The 16,878-nt window shown below is 62.1% G+C and overlaps 1 protein-coding gene across 2 annotated transcripts; it reads left to right on the top strand.

Moving 5' to 3' along the window:
- Positions 1–496: 496 nt before the first annotated feature.
- EEF1A2 (eukaryotic translation elongation factor 1 alpha 2) lies at positions 497–9,668 on the top strand. Of its 2 annotated transcripts, none has more exons than XM_014849119.3 (8): positions 497–637; positions 2,000–2,221; positions 3,867–4,046; positions 4,507–4,803; positions 5,922–6,072; positions 7,481–7,737; positions 8,400–8,634; positions 9,273–9,668. In XM_014849119.3, exons 2-8 carry the CDS (start codon positions 2,078–2,080, stop codon positions 9,398–9,400), a joined length of 1,392 nt encoding a protein of 463 aa, XP_014704605.1. In that variant the 5' UTR covers positions 497–637; positions 2,000–2,077; the 3' UTR covers positions 9,401–9,668. The 2 variants fall into 2 exon arrangements, with proteins under 2 accessions (XP_014704605.1, XP_044604338.1); XM_044748403.2 differs by having other exon boundaries at positions 618–812.
- Positions 9,669–16,878: the final 7,210 nt, after the last annotated feature.

Genomic DNA, 16,878 nt, shown 5'->3' with positions numbered 1-16,878 from the left:
GCAGGGCCAGGCCCGGCTCTGGGAGATGCCGGCTAGGACGGCCGTGTGGGCCTGACCCACACCCCCTCTGCCTCACTTGCCCATTTCCCGGCCCTGCAGACTGGCCCCGTCCCCGGGGACCTGCTTTTATGTTTGGAGTGTCTTTCCATCCTCTCTCCACCCCTGTTCTCTCCGAGTGTGCCTGGGCCTGGCCTCTCAGTCTCTGCTTTAGCTGTGCTCCGTCTCTCCTGAGTTTCTCTCCTGGTGCCTTTCTCCATCTCTGCCCCTCCCTCCTTCCGGCCTCCTTCTCCAGGCCCCCAGCCCTCCGCCCCCCGCCCCCCGCCCGCCTCCGCCTGTTTTTCTGTCTCTGCCTGCGCTCCCTCCGGGTGCGTCTCGTCTCCGCGCCTTTGTAGCTCCCTCCCTCGCCGCATCCTCCTCTCGCGTCCCCGTCGCGCCCGCGCGCGTCCGCGGGTCGCCGTCCCCGTCTCCCTGCCTCCCTCGCATCCCCGCCCCCGGCCCCGCCCGCCGGTACCGCAATGCCGTACTGCAGGGGCGCAGTGCATTGCGCTCGCTCCGTCAATAGGTGGACCCCCTCCTGGAGAGATAAAACCGGCGGCGCCGGCGCCACCAGTCCCTCTGGCTGAGACCTCGGCTCTGGGTAAGGACGCTCGGCCTCTGGGTCCCCGCCGCTGCCTCCAGCTTTCCGCAGAGGGTTCCTTCCCCGGGGACAGATCCTGGAGGCAGAGAGGCACCCGGCCCCGGCGCCCAGGGAGGCTGCACTGCTCGCCGCGGGGATCAGCCGCCCACGCCTTGCGCCCGGACCTGGCACCGGGGTCGGTCCCTGCGGGCGGCAGGGGTGGGGTGGGGGCACCGCGGTGGCCCTTGTTTACACGGCAGCGGCGGCAGCGGGGCCGGTCTCCTGAGCGGCGGCGATCGCCCTGCAGCGGTGACCTTGGGACCGCCCGGAGCTCTGCGGGGTTGGGGCAGGGTCGTCAGTACTGGCGGCTGGTGGGTTGCAGCCACTGGGGGTGCCCGGGAGACGGAGCCGGGGACAGGGAGTCGGTGAGATCTGGGGGGCCCTCGCCACCCCGCCCCCACCCAGAGTGGGTCCAGCGGTGTCCACCTGGTGTTCGCACCCTAGGGTGCGACGCTGGTGCCCACTTTCCCTCCCCCAGCCACCTGTCCCCTCCCGTGCTGCCTTGGTTTCGCCAGGGACCTCCAGGATGGGGCAGGGGCTGTGAATCTGGGCCCTGACCAGAGGGAAGGGGGAGGGGTGCCCCCTGTCCCCACCAGGCTGAGAGCATCCCTGTCTGGGACCTGCTGAGCTCGTCTGCTGGGGCCAGATTCTCTCTCCTCTGGACAGAGCAGAGACCCCCACCTCTCTGCCCTACTGTCTGCCCCCTGCCCAGATCTGGGGAGGACCTGAGCTATTCTGGGTCCCTGATCCCAGCACTGCATTGCCCTGTCAGAGCTCTGGCCCAGCCTGTCTCCCCAGTGCCAGCCTGCCAGGCAGGGATGAGAGGAAGATGGCGCCCTCGCTGCTTGAGGAGGGGAATGGGGAGCACTGACCGTCTCTCCACCATGGCAGCTCTGTGGGTGGGGGTGGGGTAGGGTGCAGCGTCCTGGCCCAGGACTCCGGGTCGGGGAGCATCGGGGACAGAGCAATGGAGAGCTGGGCAGGGTGAGTCATCACCAGGCTCCTGACTGGTCATGGGGCTCCCCCAGCCTCATGCTTCTCGGTCTTTCCAGATGGGGGTTAATCTTCTTCCCTGGAGGGGGCTCTGGGGGCATGACTCCCAGACGTTTATGGCAGATTGGGCTGTTTGGGCTTGCCACCTGTCTCGGCTGGGCCGGGCACAGGCTGGGGGGCTCTTCCCTCCCCACCAAGAGTGGGGACTTGGCCCCAGCCATGGGGCCCGCGTCTGTGGGCAGGCATGTGCTCTCGACCCCGGCAGGGAGTGTCTCTGCTGGGCTTCCCTCTGAGGCTCTCTGTTACCTGTCCGCCTGCCCCGACCCACAGAATCACTGCTCAGCATCCCCCTCATCCTGAGCCAGAGCACCCCAGGCCGTGCCAGCCCCTCCCCGCAGCCCGGGCAGAATGGGCAAGGAGAAGACCCACATCAACATCGTGGTCATTGGCCACGTGGACTCCGGCAAATCCACCACAACAGGCCACCTCATCTACAAATGTGGGGGCATCGACAAGAGGACCATTGAGAAGTTTGAGAAGGAGGCAGCCGAGGTGAGCCCTGGGGGGGCTCACACCTTTGCCTCCACCGTGAGGACGGTTTCCCATGTGGTGGCTGGGCTGGCACTTCTCCAGCTCTGGGGCATGTGGCTCAGGGCAAGAGGGGCGTGGGCCCTAGGGGGCCCTTCCTGAGGGACAGGTATCTCCGAGGGTCCCGATGGGAGTGGTGTGGTGGGGAGCGTCCTCTCTCTGCAGATGTGCTTGGTGGGTGGCGGTGGGATGGCCTGCTGGATTTGCCCCAGGGTGGGAGAGTGGCCTGGAGGCAGCATTTCTGCTGCACAGGTGCACAGCAGGCTCAGGGACTCTGCCACATTGGACTTGAGAGCCCTGCAGCCTGTCTTTGCGCCCCCAGGGTCGGGTTCCTGTGTTCCTAGGACTGAGGTCTGGGGCTGGAGGTGGCGCTGCCCTCACTTGTCCCAGGGCTGGGCCAGGACTCAGGGTGGCTATTAATAGCGGACTGATGGGCATGGGGCCTTCAGCTGTACTTTCTCGTGCCGGGCTGGAGAGGGCTGCTTGTCCAGGGTGGTACCCTTCGGGGGTTCCTGGTTGCCTGGTGCGGATGAGAGGGGCCAGGTGGGCTGACCTCCCCTGACTGAGACCCTTGGTGATAAGTGGCTGTGGAGTGGGGGTCTGCTCTCTGCGACCTCTGCCTCCACCTGAGGACAGAGGGGCTGTGGCCAGGGCCCGGGAGGAGCCCGTTGCTGGCCTGGGCTGAACCCTGCTCAGGGAGAAAGGGGGAAGGTGGGGTGCTCTGAGCTACCTCCTCTGCGCCGGGGCCCCAAAGCTGCGTCATCCCTCCCTGTGGGGCGGGAGGAGGGGGGCTGAGGGTGTTTGCACAGTGTCTGTTTTGGGTCTAGCTGGGTCCTGTCTGGGTCCTGTCTGGGTCCTGTCTGGGTGGCCCCTCCTGGAGGGCAGAGCCCCATCTGTGCACGGCCCTGGTGGGGAGTTTTGCCCGGCTGGGCAGCCATAATGGCAGCCCTGGCCCCAGGTAGGGGGTCTCGCGGGGCGCTGGGCACAGGTGTTTGCAGAGAGCAGCTGCTCCGGCTCAGGTGGGGCGAGGTAGGGGGGAGGGGCTGAGAGCTGCTTGGCAGCCTTGGCGGCTGTAGAAAGAGCTGGAAGGCCAGGCCCTTCCTTGCAACCTCATCCTCTTTCTTTTTCCCTTAAAAATAAAATCACAGAGGGTTTTTTTGTTCTGACAGCCTGAACCCCAGTGGCTGAAGCAGGGATGGGGGCGCCCCGGCTTCAGATAAAGGGGAGCCATCAGCCAGGGGAGGGGTTTAAAGCTTCTGGCGCTTCGTTGTAAGACCCGCTCCCAGGCCCTTGCGCCACCTGCTGGTGGACGCGCAGTGGCACCCACTTAGGCGGTGAGAGGCTGGACCTGGGGAGACAGGATGGCAGGGCTGGGCAGGGCAGGGTGGAGGTCTGGATGTCCCTCAGGGGTCCTTGCGTCCGGCTCCTTCATTCCAGAGATGGGCCCAGAGTCACAGGGTCCCAGCTGGGAGCAAGGGGGCCTGGGGCCCTCTCCTGCCTTGCGCCTGGGCCTCTCTACTGTGACCTGCGGCTCCCACAGCCCAGGGGCACCCGCTGGCCAGGCTGGCTGAGTCCCGGTCTTGTCCTGAGCTGTGCCCCACCCCTCCAGATGGGAAAGGGCTCCTTCAAGTATGCCTGGGTGCTGGACAAACTGAAGGCGGAGCGGGAGCGTGGCATCACCATTGACATCTCCCTCTGGAAGTTCGAGACCACCAAGTACTATATCACCATCATTGATGCCCCTGGCCACCGCGACTTCATCAAGAACATGATCACCGGCACCTCCCAGGTGAGTGGGCCCGCAGGGCACCCAGTCAGGGCCACTGGACCCGGAGCCATCGCAGGGTAGCTGGTCTCCTCTGCTTCCTCGCCAGGGCAGGAGGTCCTCACCTTTGTCACCATTTGCCCCACCTGGAGCAGAGCCCCCAAATTACTGACTAAGTGCCTGGCATCTCAGCCAGGTGGGGGTGCCTGTAAGGACAGCCAACACTGTCAGGCCCACCTTCGCAGACAGACAGACACAGAGGCCAGGATGGGGCACCAAGGTGTGGGCAGAAATACAGACAGACAGACTCAGACAATCAGACTTTGCCAGGCATTGACACAGACAGATGGATGAGCTCCCGCAGCAGCCTCTAAGGTCCAGACCTCCAGGTCCCATCCCCGGGTGACTGCTCAGGCCCCTGTCTGCTGCCTGGAGCGGGGGCGAGGCGGGGTCTGGGGCTCACTGTGCCACACGTCCCGGGCAGGCGGACTGTGCGGTGCTGATTGTGGCGGCGGGAGTGGGCGAGTTCGAGGCGGGCATCTCCAAGAACGGGCAGACGCGGGAGCACGCGCTGCTGGCCTACACGCTGGGCGTGAAGCAGCTCATCGTGGGGGTCAACAAGATGGACTCCACGGAGCCTGCCTACAGTGAGAAGCGCTACGACGAGATTGTCAAGGAGGTCAGCGCCTACATCAAGAAGATCGGCTACAACCCCGCCACCGTGCCCTTCGTGCCCATCTCAGGCTGGCACGGTGACAACATGCTGGAGCCCTCACCCAATGTGAGTGCTGCGACGGGCGGGCATGGCAGGTGGACCCCTCCCTGGGCCCCAGGCACTGGATCTCTGGTCAGGCAGGGTCAAGGCGGGCTCCCCTCGGCCCTGCTGGGCTCCTTTGACCTATATGAGCATGGGTACTAGCCTGGCGAGGAGCCCCAGCCTCCTCGGGGCCGCCCCTCAGCTTGGCCTCCCCACGAGAGGCCGGCATGGCCTCTGAGGCCCCTTCTCTGGCAGGGACACTCACCACAGGTGGACGGTGCAGGGGCAGTGGTCCCTGGGGCCCAGGCCCATGTGACCCAACTCTGGGGGTTCTGCTGCGGTTAGTTTTTGTCTCCTGCAGGAGCCTCCCGGGGACCCTGAGCGGGTGGGGCTCTGGGAAGGGCCAAGGGCTGGTTCTCGCTGCTCCGTTGGGAAGCTTGTGGCTCTGGTGACCTGCGTCCCAGGGACTCTGACTCGGCAGGGGGTGATGAGTGGAGCCTGAATTTTTGGACCCCTGTTGATCTGGGCTGTCCGGAGGACACGGTCCCTGGGAGTGGACCTGGGCACAGTGCTGCTAGCCCCTTCCCTTCTCCTTGTCTGTGGCCGGCACAGTGGTCTTCTGGGGCCAAGACTGGACTCTGTGTGCCTCTGGCCGGGCCATCGGCTGGACTCTGTCCCCTCCTGCTCTGATGCTTGTCCTGCCCAGGGATCTGAGGCCCGGGGCCCGGGGCTGCGGGGAGGAGGGCTGGGCTGGACTCTACACGGGATGTTGGTTCCGAAGCATCAGGATCACCCTCCGTCTGAGCCCCAGCCCGAGCCCCTGGCCCGAGCAGTCTGGGCTGCGGCGGGGCTCTGCATCTTTGTGCCTGCCTTCCTTCCCCAGGGTCTCTGTGATGTTGGGAGTGTGGACTGGGGGGGGGGGGCACTTCAGCTTTTCAATGGGCATGAAGCGACTTAGTGTGAACAGTCAGACGTTAGGCAGTGGAGGGGGTGGGTCTGTGCTCCCCTGCCCCCCAGACCCTCCTCAGGTCAGATGCCTTCATCAGGATTCCTGGAGAGTCCTGGGGAGGCCGTGGGGCTGTTGGGCAGGGTAGGGTGGGCGCTGTGGTCTCTATGATTGGTGCTTTCTTCCTCCTGTCCAGATGCCGTGGTTCAAGGGCTGGAAAGTGGAGCGTAAGGAAGGGAACGCTAGCGGTGTGTCCCTGCTGGAGGCCCTGGACACAATCCTGCCCCCCACACGTCCCACGGACAAGCCCCTGCGTCTGCCATTGCAGGACGTGTACAAGATTGGTGGTGAGTGAGGGTTCAGTGGTCTACGCTCGCAGCTCCACTGTAGGCACCTGTCCCAGCCCACCTTGGCCACCTCTGCCCCTCAGACCTCTCTCCTGAGACCAGGGTCCTCAACAGGGAGCTCCCGAGGCCAGGTTATTTCTGGGGGACCATCCAGCTATCTGCCCATCCCCCATCCATCCCCCATCCATCTACCCACCCATCCATCCACCATTAATCCATCCATCCACCATTAATCCATCCATCCATCCATCTGTTTATCTGTTCATCTATCCATCCATCCATCCATCCATTTACCCATCTATTCTCCCAACCACCCATCTATCCATCCATCCACCCCCATCTGTCCACCCATCCGTCTATCTCTCCATCCACACATCCATCTACCCCCACCCATCCATTTATTCATCATCTATCATCTACCTATCCATCATCCATCTACCATCCATCCATCGTCTGTCTGCCCATCCATTCATCCATCTATCCACCCATCCACCCTTACACGTCCACCCATCTGTCCAGCGTTTGCTAGGGTCTTCCCTCAAGTAAGTGTTCAGCCCTATGCCAGGAGCTGGTGGCACAGGATGATGGCACAGGGATGACTCACATATCCCGTGGTCCCCCAGAGATCCCAGTCTTGTGGGAGACATGATGCACTCCAGAGATGAGAAATGCTGTCATGAGATGATATAGAAACCATAAGCAAGTGTGAGACCCATGAGGGGGCTGTGGCCAGAGATGTTGGGGGCCTGTGTGCAGGGCAGGGGATGCCATGTTCACCCAGCATAGAGAACAGCTGTCACCATCAGTCTCCATCATACCATAATGTCACACGAGCCTCCATTACAGCCGGGGAGATGGGGATGGAGTCACCCCCCCGCCCCACGCCCTGGGGGGGACCTGACGCCCATTGAGCAGCCCATTGCCACACATGTAAGCAGATCCATGAGAAGTGCTGGGTGCCAGTGGCCCTTCGGGGATAGCCCCCAAGACCTGCAGCATCAAAGATAGGCTGGGCAATCCCTGGCGGGCTGGTCCTTGACCCACTGATGCTTCTGCCTCACAAGGAGGGGCCTCAGAGAGGGGAAGGGTCCCCACAGTGCCTCCTCCGGGGACAGCCACCAGCTGGGGCAGGGATGGGGTCCAGGTCCAGATGGCCCTCTCCTTCCCATCTCCCCTCCCTCTGCCCCCCGTGTTCCTTGTATTCCTGGGAACTCTCTGTTGTTCAGTTCCTTCTTTTCCTGACGGGGTCTGGGGAGCTCCACTTCTGTCTGAACCGCTTAGTGTGCCCTGCCTGGGCTCGTCCCTTCCCCTCACCACTTCTACGCCCCCATGCCCCCTGCCTGCCAGAGACTACCGGGGTACCCCCGGCCCCCGTCTGCGCCTCATAGCCTCCTTCCTCTTGGTCCAGGCATTGGCACCGTGCCTGTGGGCCGAGTGGAGACGGGCATCCTTCGGCCGGGCATGGTGGTGACCTTTGCACCCGTGAACATCACTACGGAGGTGAAGTCAGTGGAGATGCACCACGAGGCGCTGAGTGAGGCCCTGCCTGGTGACAACGTTGGCTTCAATGTGAAGAACGTGTCTGTCAAGGACATCCGCCGGGGCAATGTGTGCGGGGACAGCAAGTCCGACCCGCCCCAGGAGGCTGCCCAGTTCACCTCCCAGGTGGGCAGTCAACTCCTGCCGGGGTGGTAACGGGGCTGTCCGCTGTCCTCAGCCAAGTGGCTGCCCAGCCCCAGCTGAGCACTTGACACCCCGCAGTCTGGTGCTGGGGCGAACTCACACCCCTGCTTTACAGATGAGGCCAGTGGGGCCTGGGGGGCAGGAAGAGCAGATGCTGGGATGGGCCCAGGCCCTGTCGCTCCAGCCTCATCGAGGGCCCACGTGGGTCCTGAAAAGGCTTTTATTAGTTTATTGCCGGAGCCATCTCTGTAAACTTTCCTTCTCTACAAGTTCACGGCACCCTCTCTGATCATCTCTTCACGTGACAGCACTTTAACAATTGGCTTTAATGAGATAACCTGAAAGGTGACAGTTGAGGTCCGGTGTTGTCATCCACCTGCCTCAGCTCTGTTCAGGGTTGGCAGGTGAGCTCTGCCCGCTGGCCCTTTCAGACAATGCACTTGTTAGCTGTTTCTCTCTCGTGGTTGCCAAGTGCCTCACGAGGACCTGGGGGTCCATGTCTGGAGGGGGTGGTTCCCCTAGCCTGACCTTCCTCCATGGTCAGCACCCTGGGACCCGGCAGGTGAGCCCTGTGGCCGGAGCCTCCCCCAGCTCTGGTGCCCACTCAGGGCATGTCTGACAGCATCATGCAACTCTGCCCGCAGGTCATCATTCTGAACCACCCCGGGCAGATCAGCGCTGGCTACTCCCCGGTCATTGACTGCCATACAGCCCACATCGCCTGCAAGTTCGCCGAGCTGAAGGAGAAGATTGACCGGCGCTCCGGCAAGAAGCTGGAGGACAACCCCAAATCGCTGAAGTCTGGCGATGCGGCCATCGTGGAGATGGTCCCAGGGAAGCCCATGTGTGTGGAGAGCTTCTCCCAGTACCCGCCTCTCGGTGAGTGGGCGGCTGAGGGAGGGGCAGCCCCTGGGTGGCTGCCATCCAGGCTGCAGGCAGAGGACACTGCCGGGGGGTGGGGGTGGTGGGGGTGGGAGAGCGTGTGGTCCTTTGCTGCACTTGGAGCTTAGCAGGAGACCCCTGGCCTCTGTCTCATGGAGCATAAGTGGCCCTGGTGTCCCCCTCTGCAGATGAAGGCCCCTAAGTGACTCGCCCAAGGTCCATAGCTAGTCTAGTGGCAGAATTAGGACTGACGGCCCGACCCCAGCTGGCCTGCCCCACAGATACCCACGGGATAACCCACAGACCTCTATCAGGGAGCTGCCTTATGCAGGGGTGCCAGCCGTCTGATAACAGCTAAAGGGCTACTCTACCAGGCCTGCTCTAAGGGCATTTCGCGTGCCATTCACTTCTCACAACAACGCCTTGGGCGAGGCCTATGTGCCAGTCATTCCTAGTGTCTCTCAATCCTCAAGCTGTGGCCCCACCGCCCCACCCAGAAACATGGCTAGCGGGCCCAAGGCTGGGGAGGATGCTGCGAGCCCGAGTGCGCCTGCGCGCCGCATCCACCGCCCGGCGGGCGGGACCGGGGGCGGGCCTGGGAGCCCCCGCCCGCGCCTCACTCCGCCTCCCCTCAGGCCGCTTCGCCGTGCGCGACATGCGGCAGACGGTGGCCGTGGGCGTCATCAAGAACGTGGAGAAGAAGAGCGGCGGCGCCGGCAAGGTCACCAAGTCTGCGCAGAAGGCGCAGAAAGCGGGCAAGTGAAGCGCGGGCGCCCGCGGCGCGACCCTCCCCGGCGGCGCCGCGCCCCGCCCCCGGCCCCGCCCCCGGCCCCGCCCCGGCGCCCCGCCCCCCCGCCAGGCGCATGTCTGCACCTCCGCTTGCCAGAGGCTCTCCGTCAGCGACTGGATGCTCGCCATCAAGGTCCAGTGGAAGTTCTTTAAGAGGAAAAGCGCCCCCACCGCCCCGGCTTCCGCGTCCAGCCTTCCACGTGCTCAGTGCCTGTTTTACCAATAAACTGAGCGACCCCAGAGCCGTGTGCGCCTGCTGCTGGGGGGTGGGGGCTGTCGCACTGCGAGGGGACTCTCATTAGGACCCTCTCCCCGGCCCCGCAACGGGCCCCTAGGCCCTGCGCTCTCCTCAAGCTCCTTCCTGCTCGGGTGCCCTGCCCAGCATCCGTCACCCCTGCGGGTGACCTGACCAGGTGTCCTCCGTGCTGCCAGGGTAGGCGTTGGGGCCAGTGCACAGCAGGTGCTGGGCCCCCCTGCTGTGGCCCAGCTCAGGAGGCCGGATGCGAAGTCTGGTTTGCCTTGAGGGGTCTTTGGAACGGCCCTCATGGGGGCATCTAGGACAAAGAATCGGTCACTTCACATCCGCACAAGGGGGGCTGAATGTTTTGGGGGGTCTCTCTGAGAACCAGATGAGAGCTGAGGGCTCCTCCCCCACAAATGCCTGTCTCACTCACTGTTCCTCGCCCAGGTCCCTGGGCTCCCAGGCCCTGGACTCCGGTCTTACTCTCCTCCCCAGCCGATCGCTTGTGGCTGGAGGCAGCACCCCTAAGTCCCAGGCCCTCAGCACACCCGGGAGCTCCATCTCCAGAAATGCCGGAACAGGCCCTGACCTTGGTCAGCAAGGACGGGGACACTCCCTGCCCAGCCACCCCTGTTCCAGGAGAGCAGCCCCAGCCCTGCCTGGTGTTGGTACTGCAGACAGAGCTTGGGGTGGAGGTGAGCAGATTCCTCGACCACGCTCCCAGTGCAGACATGCCTGCCTCCAGCGGGGCTGGGCTGTGGGGGCTCCCCTGGGTGAGCAGCAGGCCCACCACAGATCCCATGGTGTCCCAGTCTCCAAGCTGCTGTGACAAACGGCCTCAAGCTGACAGCTTAAAACAACAGAAATGCACTCTCACAGCCCCAAATCAGTATCACTGGGACCAAATCAAGGCGTTGGCAGGGCCACGCTCCTTCCGCAGGCTCTAGGGGAGGGTCTGTCCTGGTGGCACGGAGTTCCTTGGCTTGTAGCTCTGCCACCGTGGTCACATGGCCTTCTCTTAGTATCGAGTCCCCCTCGGCCTCCCTCTTACAAGCACACACATGATGGTGCTGAGGGCCCGTCTGCATAATCCGGGATCGTCTCCTCATCTCCAGATCTTTAATTTAGTCACCTCTGCCAAACCCTTTCTTGCCACCCAGGTCACATCACAGGTCCCAGGCCTTGGGGCCTGACGTCCTTGGGGGATGTCCAGCCCACGACACTGGGTGAGGGTGGAAATGATGCAGCCACCTAAGGGGCAGTGCTACCAACCTGAGAGATGGGTGCCCACGGGTCAGAGGTGCTCATGGAAGGGCAGCTGGTCCCAGAGTGGGGATGGGCCCCATGCAGCCATGTGAAGGGAGAGTAGGACAGGAAGGAAGACCCCCATAGCTAGACAGAGTGCTGTCTGGGATCCACTTCCCAGAGGGCGGTTCTGGCAGCCTGCAGACCCATCCGGGAAGGGTCTGGGCTGACCCACAGGGGCCTTCAAGGAGAGCGGCCTGAGGTAGCAAACGCCGACCCAGGATGCCCGGTCAAATGTGGATTTCAGATGACCAGTGGGCACTTCTGATGTCCCACTCAATAGTTACACTGAGAAAGTATTTGTTGTTTATCTGAGATTCATACTTGCCTGTGTAGGCTCAGGCGGACCCACCCAAGGGAGCCTAGGGCTTCCCCCCACTCTCTGAGCCCCTGGCCTGTCCTGGGCCTCGCCTGGGCCACAGCTGCTGGCAGGAGGGAACTGGTGTCACCTTGCAGAGCCTGTCCGCCCCAGGAGGTTGTCTGTGCACACCTGGCCCAGTTAGAATTGGGGTCAAACTGAAGAAAGTTGTCAGCCAGAGACGGTAAGAGTGGAAACCAGCCCCTGGCTGGGGTTGAAGGAAGCCACCTCCGTGGTCCCCGAGGGGCCCTCACACTCCAAGTTCCTGGGCCTGGTGCCTGGTGGGGCTCCTGGCCTCACTGCACCCCTGGCATCTGGCTCAGAGGGGTGTCAACGCGGCAGGGAGAGGCACCTCTGCCTGGTGGGGATGTGCAGTAGCTCCCGGTGTCCACGTGGGGGCAGCACACACAGGCACCTCCCAAGATTTTCCGGCTGACCTGAGGGTGGGCGCCCCTGCGGCCAGCACCCTGCCAGCTGGGGGTGGGCGGGGCCTGGGGGTCCCTGGGCTGTTCCTGGAGCCACCCGCACTCAGCGGGAAGGGCTTCTGGGGGATGGAAGACGCTGGCCACACCTGGAGCCTGAGACACAAAGGGGCGACATGTGCCCGGTGGCAGGGGAGCGCCAGGCGGGAAGCGGGAGCCCTGCGGGTGTGCGCTGAGCTGTCGTTCTCATTCTCAGCCCTCCGGCGGCATTCCAAGGCTGCATTCTGGACAGTCAGCGCACTGGAAATGGAAACAGAAATATTAAAAACACAAGAATACGGTAGCTTATGGAGCAGCCACATGTCACGTGGCCTCTGGAGAACTCCGCCGCAGAGAGAACAGGAGTAGGGAGGCTAGCCGGTGGCACAGTGGTTAAGTTCCTGTACTCCACTTCGGCAGCCCAAGGTTGTGGGTTTGGATCCCGGGTGCAGAACTATACACCATGCTGTGGCGGTGTCCCACATACAAAAAATAGAGGAAGATGGACAGAGAATAGAGAAGAGCACAGATATTAGCTCAGTGACCATCTTCCTCACCAAAAAAAAAAAAAAAGAGAGAAAAGTTAAGAGAGCAGAAGTGGAAAGGACAGTGCCTTGGCATTATTGTGAAAGCAGTTTTGACCTCGAGGTCTTCTGGAAGGTTCTTAGGACTGGGGGTGCCTGGATTAAACTTTGAGAACTGCTGATTTTGGCTGCAGTGCTGTGGCAAGGGTGTAGGTTTGAGGCCCAGCTCCACTCGCTACGTGCCAGGTACTGTGGCTGCACAGCAGCACCTGCCCCGGCGGCGGGGAAAGGTTAGATGAGCTGTGTGGTCCAGCTCCCAGAGCTGCCCGGGTGGCAGGGTGAGATGACGTGCAAGCTCGAGGCCTGGAGGGAGCTGGGGGCCCCTTCCCACCGCAGGCAGGCAGGGGAGCGGGGGAGCAGGCAGAGTCCGCCAGGCCTAGCGGGGGCATCAGCTTGAGGAGCCCTGTGGGCAGCTGGACAGGGCTGTGGGCAGGTGAGGGCAGGCATCACAGCCGGGACAGTGCCCCTGGGGTGGGGGCTATAGCCTCAGGGCCAAGGCCCAGGTGGGGCACACAGACTAGCGCTCACACCGGGAGGATGGAAGCCCAGCGAGGTGCCCTGCCGGCCATCACAGGGCTGGTGCTGCTCCGGTCTCCGCGAGGCAGCCCCTGAAGCCAGGGCCTGGGGCGGGGGCTTCAGCCCTCTGCTGGGCTGGTGAATAATTTAGAGCAGGATCTGCCAGGACCTGACTGGCAGCTTCAATCTGCACTTTGGGTGCCTCTAAAAAATTCATGAGTCCTTGAGGCTGCCAGGTCCTGCTGAGCTGGCCGAATCTGATCTGACTCCTGCCTTGTCTCCCCGCGGCTCCCGGCACACTCCCCTCGAGGCAGGAGGCACCTTCCCACCCTGCCCCAGGGTCCGAGGTGGCCCTGGCCATGACAGTCCTGTGTCTGAATAGTGGCTTCAGACCCCAGCGATAGGACCCCAGGGTTTCTCTCTGGGGAGTGACCATCCTTGTGGGTGACTGGGTGTGTCTCCTCCCGGGCTCCTAGTGTGTCTCTGAGTGAGGCTGTGGGTGTGCTGGATTATGTGCGTGCCCCTGGAGTTTGTACCCAACGTAGGCTGTGCATATCTGTGTGAGTGTGGCCTGGGTGTGGAACGGTGCGTATCTGTGTGTTGCTGTGTGGAGTGTGGGGGAGACTTGGTGGGTGTCCTGGAGCCCTTGGGAGCTGGGGCAGTGAGTGTGTGCATGTGTGTATGTGTGTCAGTGCCTGCAGGCGTGTGTTTGTTGGCATGTGTATATGCACGTGCATTGGGATGTGTGTTTGTGCATGCTCAAGATGGAAAGCATGTGTGCATGTGAGCACGTATCTTGGCTCCACCTGTGCTGCTGGCTGCCTGGAGTCAGGGCTGAGCTCCTGGGGGGTGTCCGAGGGTGGCTGGACCCCGGCAAGCTGGGCAGCTTTCCCTGTCCTGCAGCCATGCAGGGAGAAGCCAGCCAGGGTGGCTGGACTGCCAGGGATAGGAGCTCCAGGCTGCTCCTGACTCCGCTGGGGTGTGTCAGGGAGGAATGGCCAATGGGGTCTGGAGGAGCTGTGGGGTGCTGGCTCCCTTCCTGGCTCCGCTTGCTGCTCCTGGTGTTGCACTGTGGGGTTGGCTGGGGAGGAGGTGGATAAGGGCTGGGGGAAGCTGTGATGCCCATCAAGGCTGCAGGAGGCGAGAAAAGCTCAGACGTGGATTCGTGGGCTGGGAGCCCAGCCCGGGCCGCTGCCAGCATGGAGGTCCTATCAGCCTCATCACCCCAGGGGCTGGGCCTGGACTGTAGGCTGAGTGGGGCCCTGAGGCAGGGGTGGGGAGCTGCCCAAACTGGGAGGAGATGGGAGGGCATCCAGGGCAGAGTGGGCGGGCCAGGAGTGGTCAGTGGGGTAGGGAGTGTCACGTTCTTTGGGCCATTGCCCTGAAGACGCTTGACAAAGTGGCCCCAGGCCTCTGACAGCCTTCTTGTCCACTGCCAGCACTGTTTCAACTTGGGCCCATGGAGCTGGCTTGGGGTCCTGGGTTCCAGGGCCCAGCTGCCTGGAAAGTGGAGGCAGTGCTGAACTGAATGGGGAGTCGAGGGCACACTGAGAGAGGGAAGAGGGCAGGGAAGAGGGACCGTGCCCCCAGTCCCATGGAGGAGTGTAGAACTTCCCCTTGCATCCCCCAGCCTCTGAGCGAACCGCTCGCCCTGAGAGGGCAGGGCCTGGATGGATGTCCCTTTGGGGTTGGGGTCTGGTTAAATGGCTCTTCCCTGTGCCCAGCTCTCTCGGAGGGCTGCGGCCGCCTCTGCTGGGGGTGGGGGGGCTCCTGAGACATTAGGTGCCTTGGTGCCTTCTCTGTTCCCTTTCTTTACTCCGTGTGTCTCCTGACACCCAGCGGCTTCGTCTTGAGTGTCGAGGAAGGCGGTGCATGTTGGAAATGCAGCGCACTCAGTTCCAGCCCTGGAATCGAGTCACTTATTTTTACTTTCAAGCTTATACAATGTTTATTCATGCTGAGCATTGTGCTAAATGCTCAACAAAGCTCAACCCACTGCACTGTCATAACAAGCCTGCGATGTGCTTATCACTATCTCAACCCCACTGTACACGCTGAGAAACTGAGGCACAGAGAGGCCCAGCAAATTGTCCAAAGTTACCCATGTGAATTAAGCTGGTAAGCTGTGAAACACAGTGAAGGTCCCACGGTTCTGTGATGGTGTAAAAGTAGCATTCTGTCAAAAGTTGGAAAATAGCAACATGAAGACCTAGGGTTGCTTTGTTGAAGTCTGATGATGAGGGCATCCTGTTGCCACTTGGTGTGTGGCAACCCTCACACAGACGCCTGCCCACCAAAGCCCTTCCTGGGGGAGGGAGTGTTGCCCTCCTTCCAACATCCCAGACTCCTGTCTCCTTTCCTGTGAAAATTTTCATCCTGTGGCTTGGGTATTCCAAGGAGCTTTAGGGAGAAAATCCATTTGTTTGCACTATTTCATGCTAAGATATGAATGGCTAACATCAAAACATTTGCATTTTAAGAAAAGACCTAGCTGTCTGCTGTGGGGGTGGGGGAGCTGTTCTGCGCACAGAGGAGGCCTCTACCCACTAGCTGCCAGTAGCTTCTGCCCCTGTCGTGACAACTAAGGACGTCTTCAGACATTTCCAGATGTCCCCTGGGGGATGAAGCCATGCTGGGGAATGGGTCTCATCTAACAGCCTAAAGGGGGTCTCATCTCTGTGGGTGGGCTACTGGGAAAGGATGGGGCATGTCTGAGCTGAGGGGACACACGGATCATTCTCTCTTCAACTGCAGCTACCGGAAGGTCTGTGAGAAATCAAGGAAGAGGGCGTTTCTAAGCTGAGAGCTGCTCGCTGTGGCACCTTCCTGCCGTCTCCTGGACACCACCCCGTGCTGGACGCTGCTCAGGGCACTCTGCTCCTCAACAGGAGCATCTCGGTTCAGCATCCTGGCAGCCCCACGAGGTGGGAGCCATTTCTCTCCACTTGACCAATGAGGAACCTGGAGCTTTGCAAGGTTCCCTGACCTGCTCAAGGTTGCACAGCTCAGACAAGCCCACAGGGGTCACCTCGGGGCTGTGTCCTGCAGCCAACAACACCCTACCTTCAGCGACCCCGTGGGTGGAGCCTGGTGTTTGCCGGCAGAGCAGTTCATCAGGGGTCACCCCAGCAGAGCCCTTGGTGCTGGCTGGGCGCTCCACCTCGGTCCAGGCTGATGTGTCCCTGGTTTACTGGTCAGAGAGTCCAGCCTTTCTGTCCTATCCCCCTGGCTTAGCATGTGGTCACCTTGTCCTGGGCGAGAGGGTGGGTGGGGGCAGGGACTCTGACAACCCACAGGCTCTGCCCCAGGCTGGACAGCTTTGTCCCAAGCACACTGGACATCTGCCCAAGCAAGCAAGGCATCGAAGTGAGCCTGGGCCGGCAGTGGGCAGGCAGCCAGGGCCCCACTGCCGACAGCCTGTGTGTGGGCAGGGCGGCTGACCGCTCTGCTGGCGGAGAGCCCGTCTCCACGGCACCAAGCTCCAGCTTCCAGCCCACATCTTCCCAGGGTCTACCTTGGCAGCCCCTGAACCACACAAGCCCCAGGCCGGTCATCGGGGGCACACAGTGGCTGGAGGCTCCCACGATGCCCAATCCTACAACAAAGTGACTGTCATTCACTGAAGGAATGTTGATGAACACCTTCTGTGGACTGGGCGGGGCTGTGAGTGTGTGCACAGGGCTCTGAGTATGTGCAAGGGGCTGTAAGTGTGTGCACAGGCTGTGAGTGTGTGTGCGGGGCTGTGAATGTGTGCAAAGGGTTGTGAGTGTGTGCAGGGCTGTGAGTGTGTGCACGGTGCTGTGAGTGTGTATATGTGGCTGTGAGTCTGTGCACGGGGCTGAGAGTGTGTGTATGGGGCTGTGAGTGTGTGCACGGGGCTGTGAATGTGTGCACGGGGCTGTGAGTGTGTATATGTGGCTGTGAGTCTGTGCACGGGGCTGAGAGTGTGTGTATGGGGCTGAGAGTGTGTGCACGGGCTGTGAGTGT

Source organism: Equus asinus, chromosome 15 (genome assembly GCF_041296235.1).
Source record: "Equus asinus isolate D_3611 breed Donkey chromosome 15, EquAss-T2T_v2, whole genome shotgun sequence".
NCBI classification, from domain to species: domain Eukaryota; kingdom Metazoa; phylum Chordata; class Mammalia; order Perissodactyla; family Equidae; genus Equus; species Equus asinus.
The sequence above is the reverse complement of the archived record's forward strand: the minus strand, read 5'-3'. Positions and strand labels throughout refer to the sequence as shown.

What these genes read in the sequence shown, in the direction of transcription:
- EEF1A2 (XM_014849119.3), top strand. Translation starts at nt 2,078, where the DNA reads ATGGGCAAGGAGAAGACCCACATCAACATCGTGGTCATTGGCCACGTG. An exon ending in TTGAGAAGGAGGCAGCCGAG is followed by an intron (nt 2,222 to 3,866) that starts GTGAGCCCTGGG and finishes CCACCCCTCCAG; the next exon opens with ATGGGAAAGGGCTCCTTCAA. An exon ending in TGCTGGAGCCCTCACCCAAT is followed by an intron (nt 4,804 to 5,921) that starts GTGAGTGCTGCG and finishes CCTCCTGTCCAG; the next exon opens with ATGCCGTGGTTCAAGGGCTG.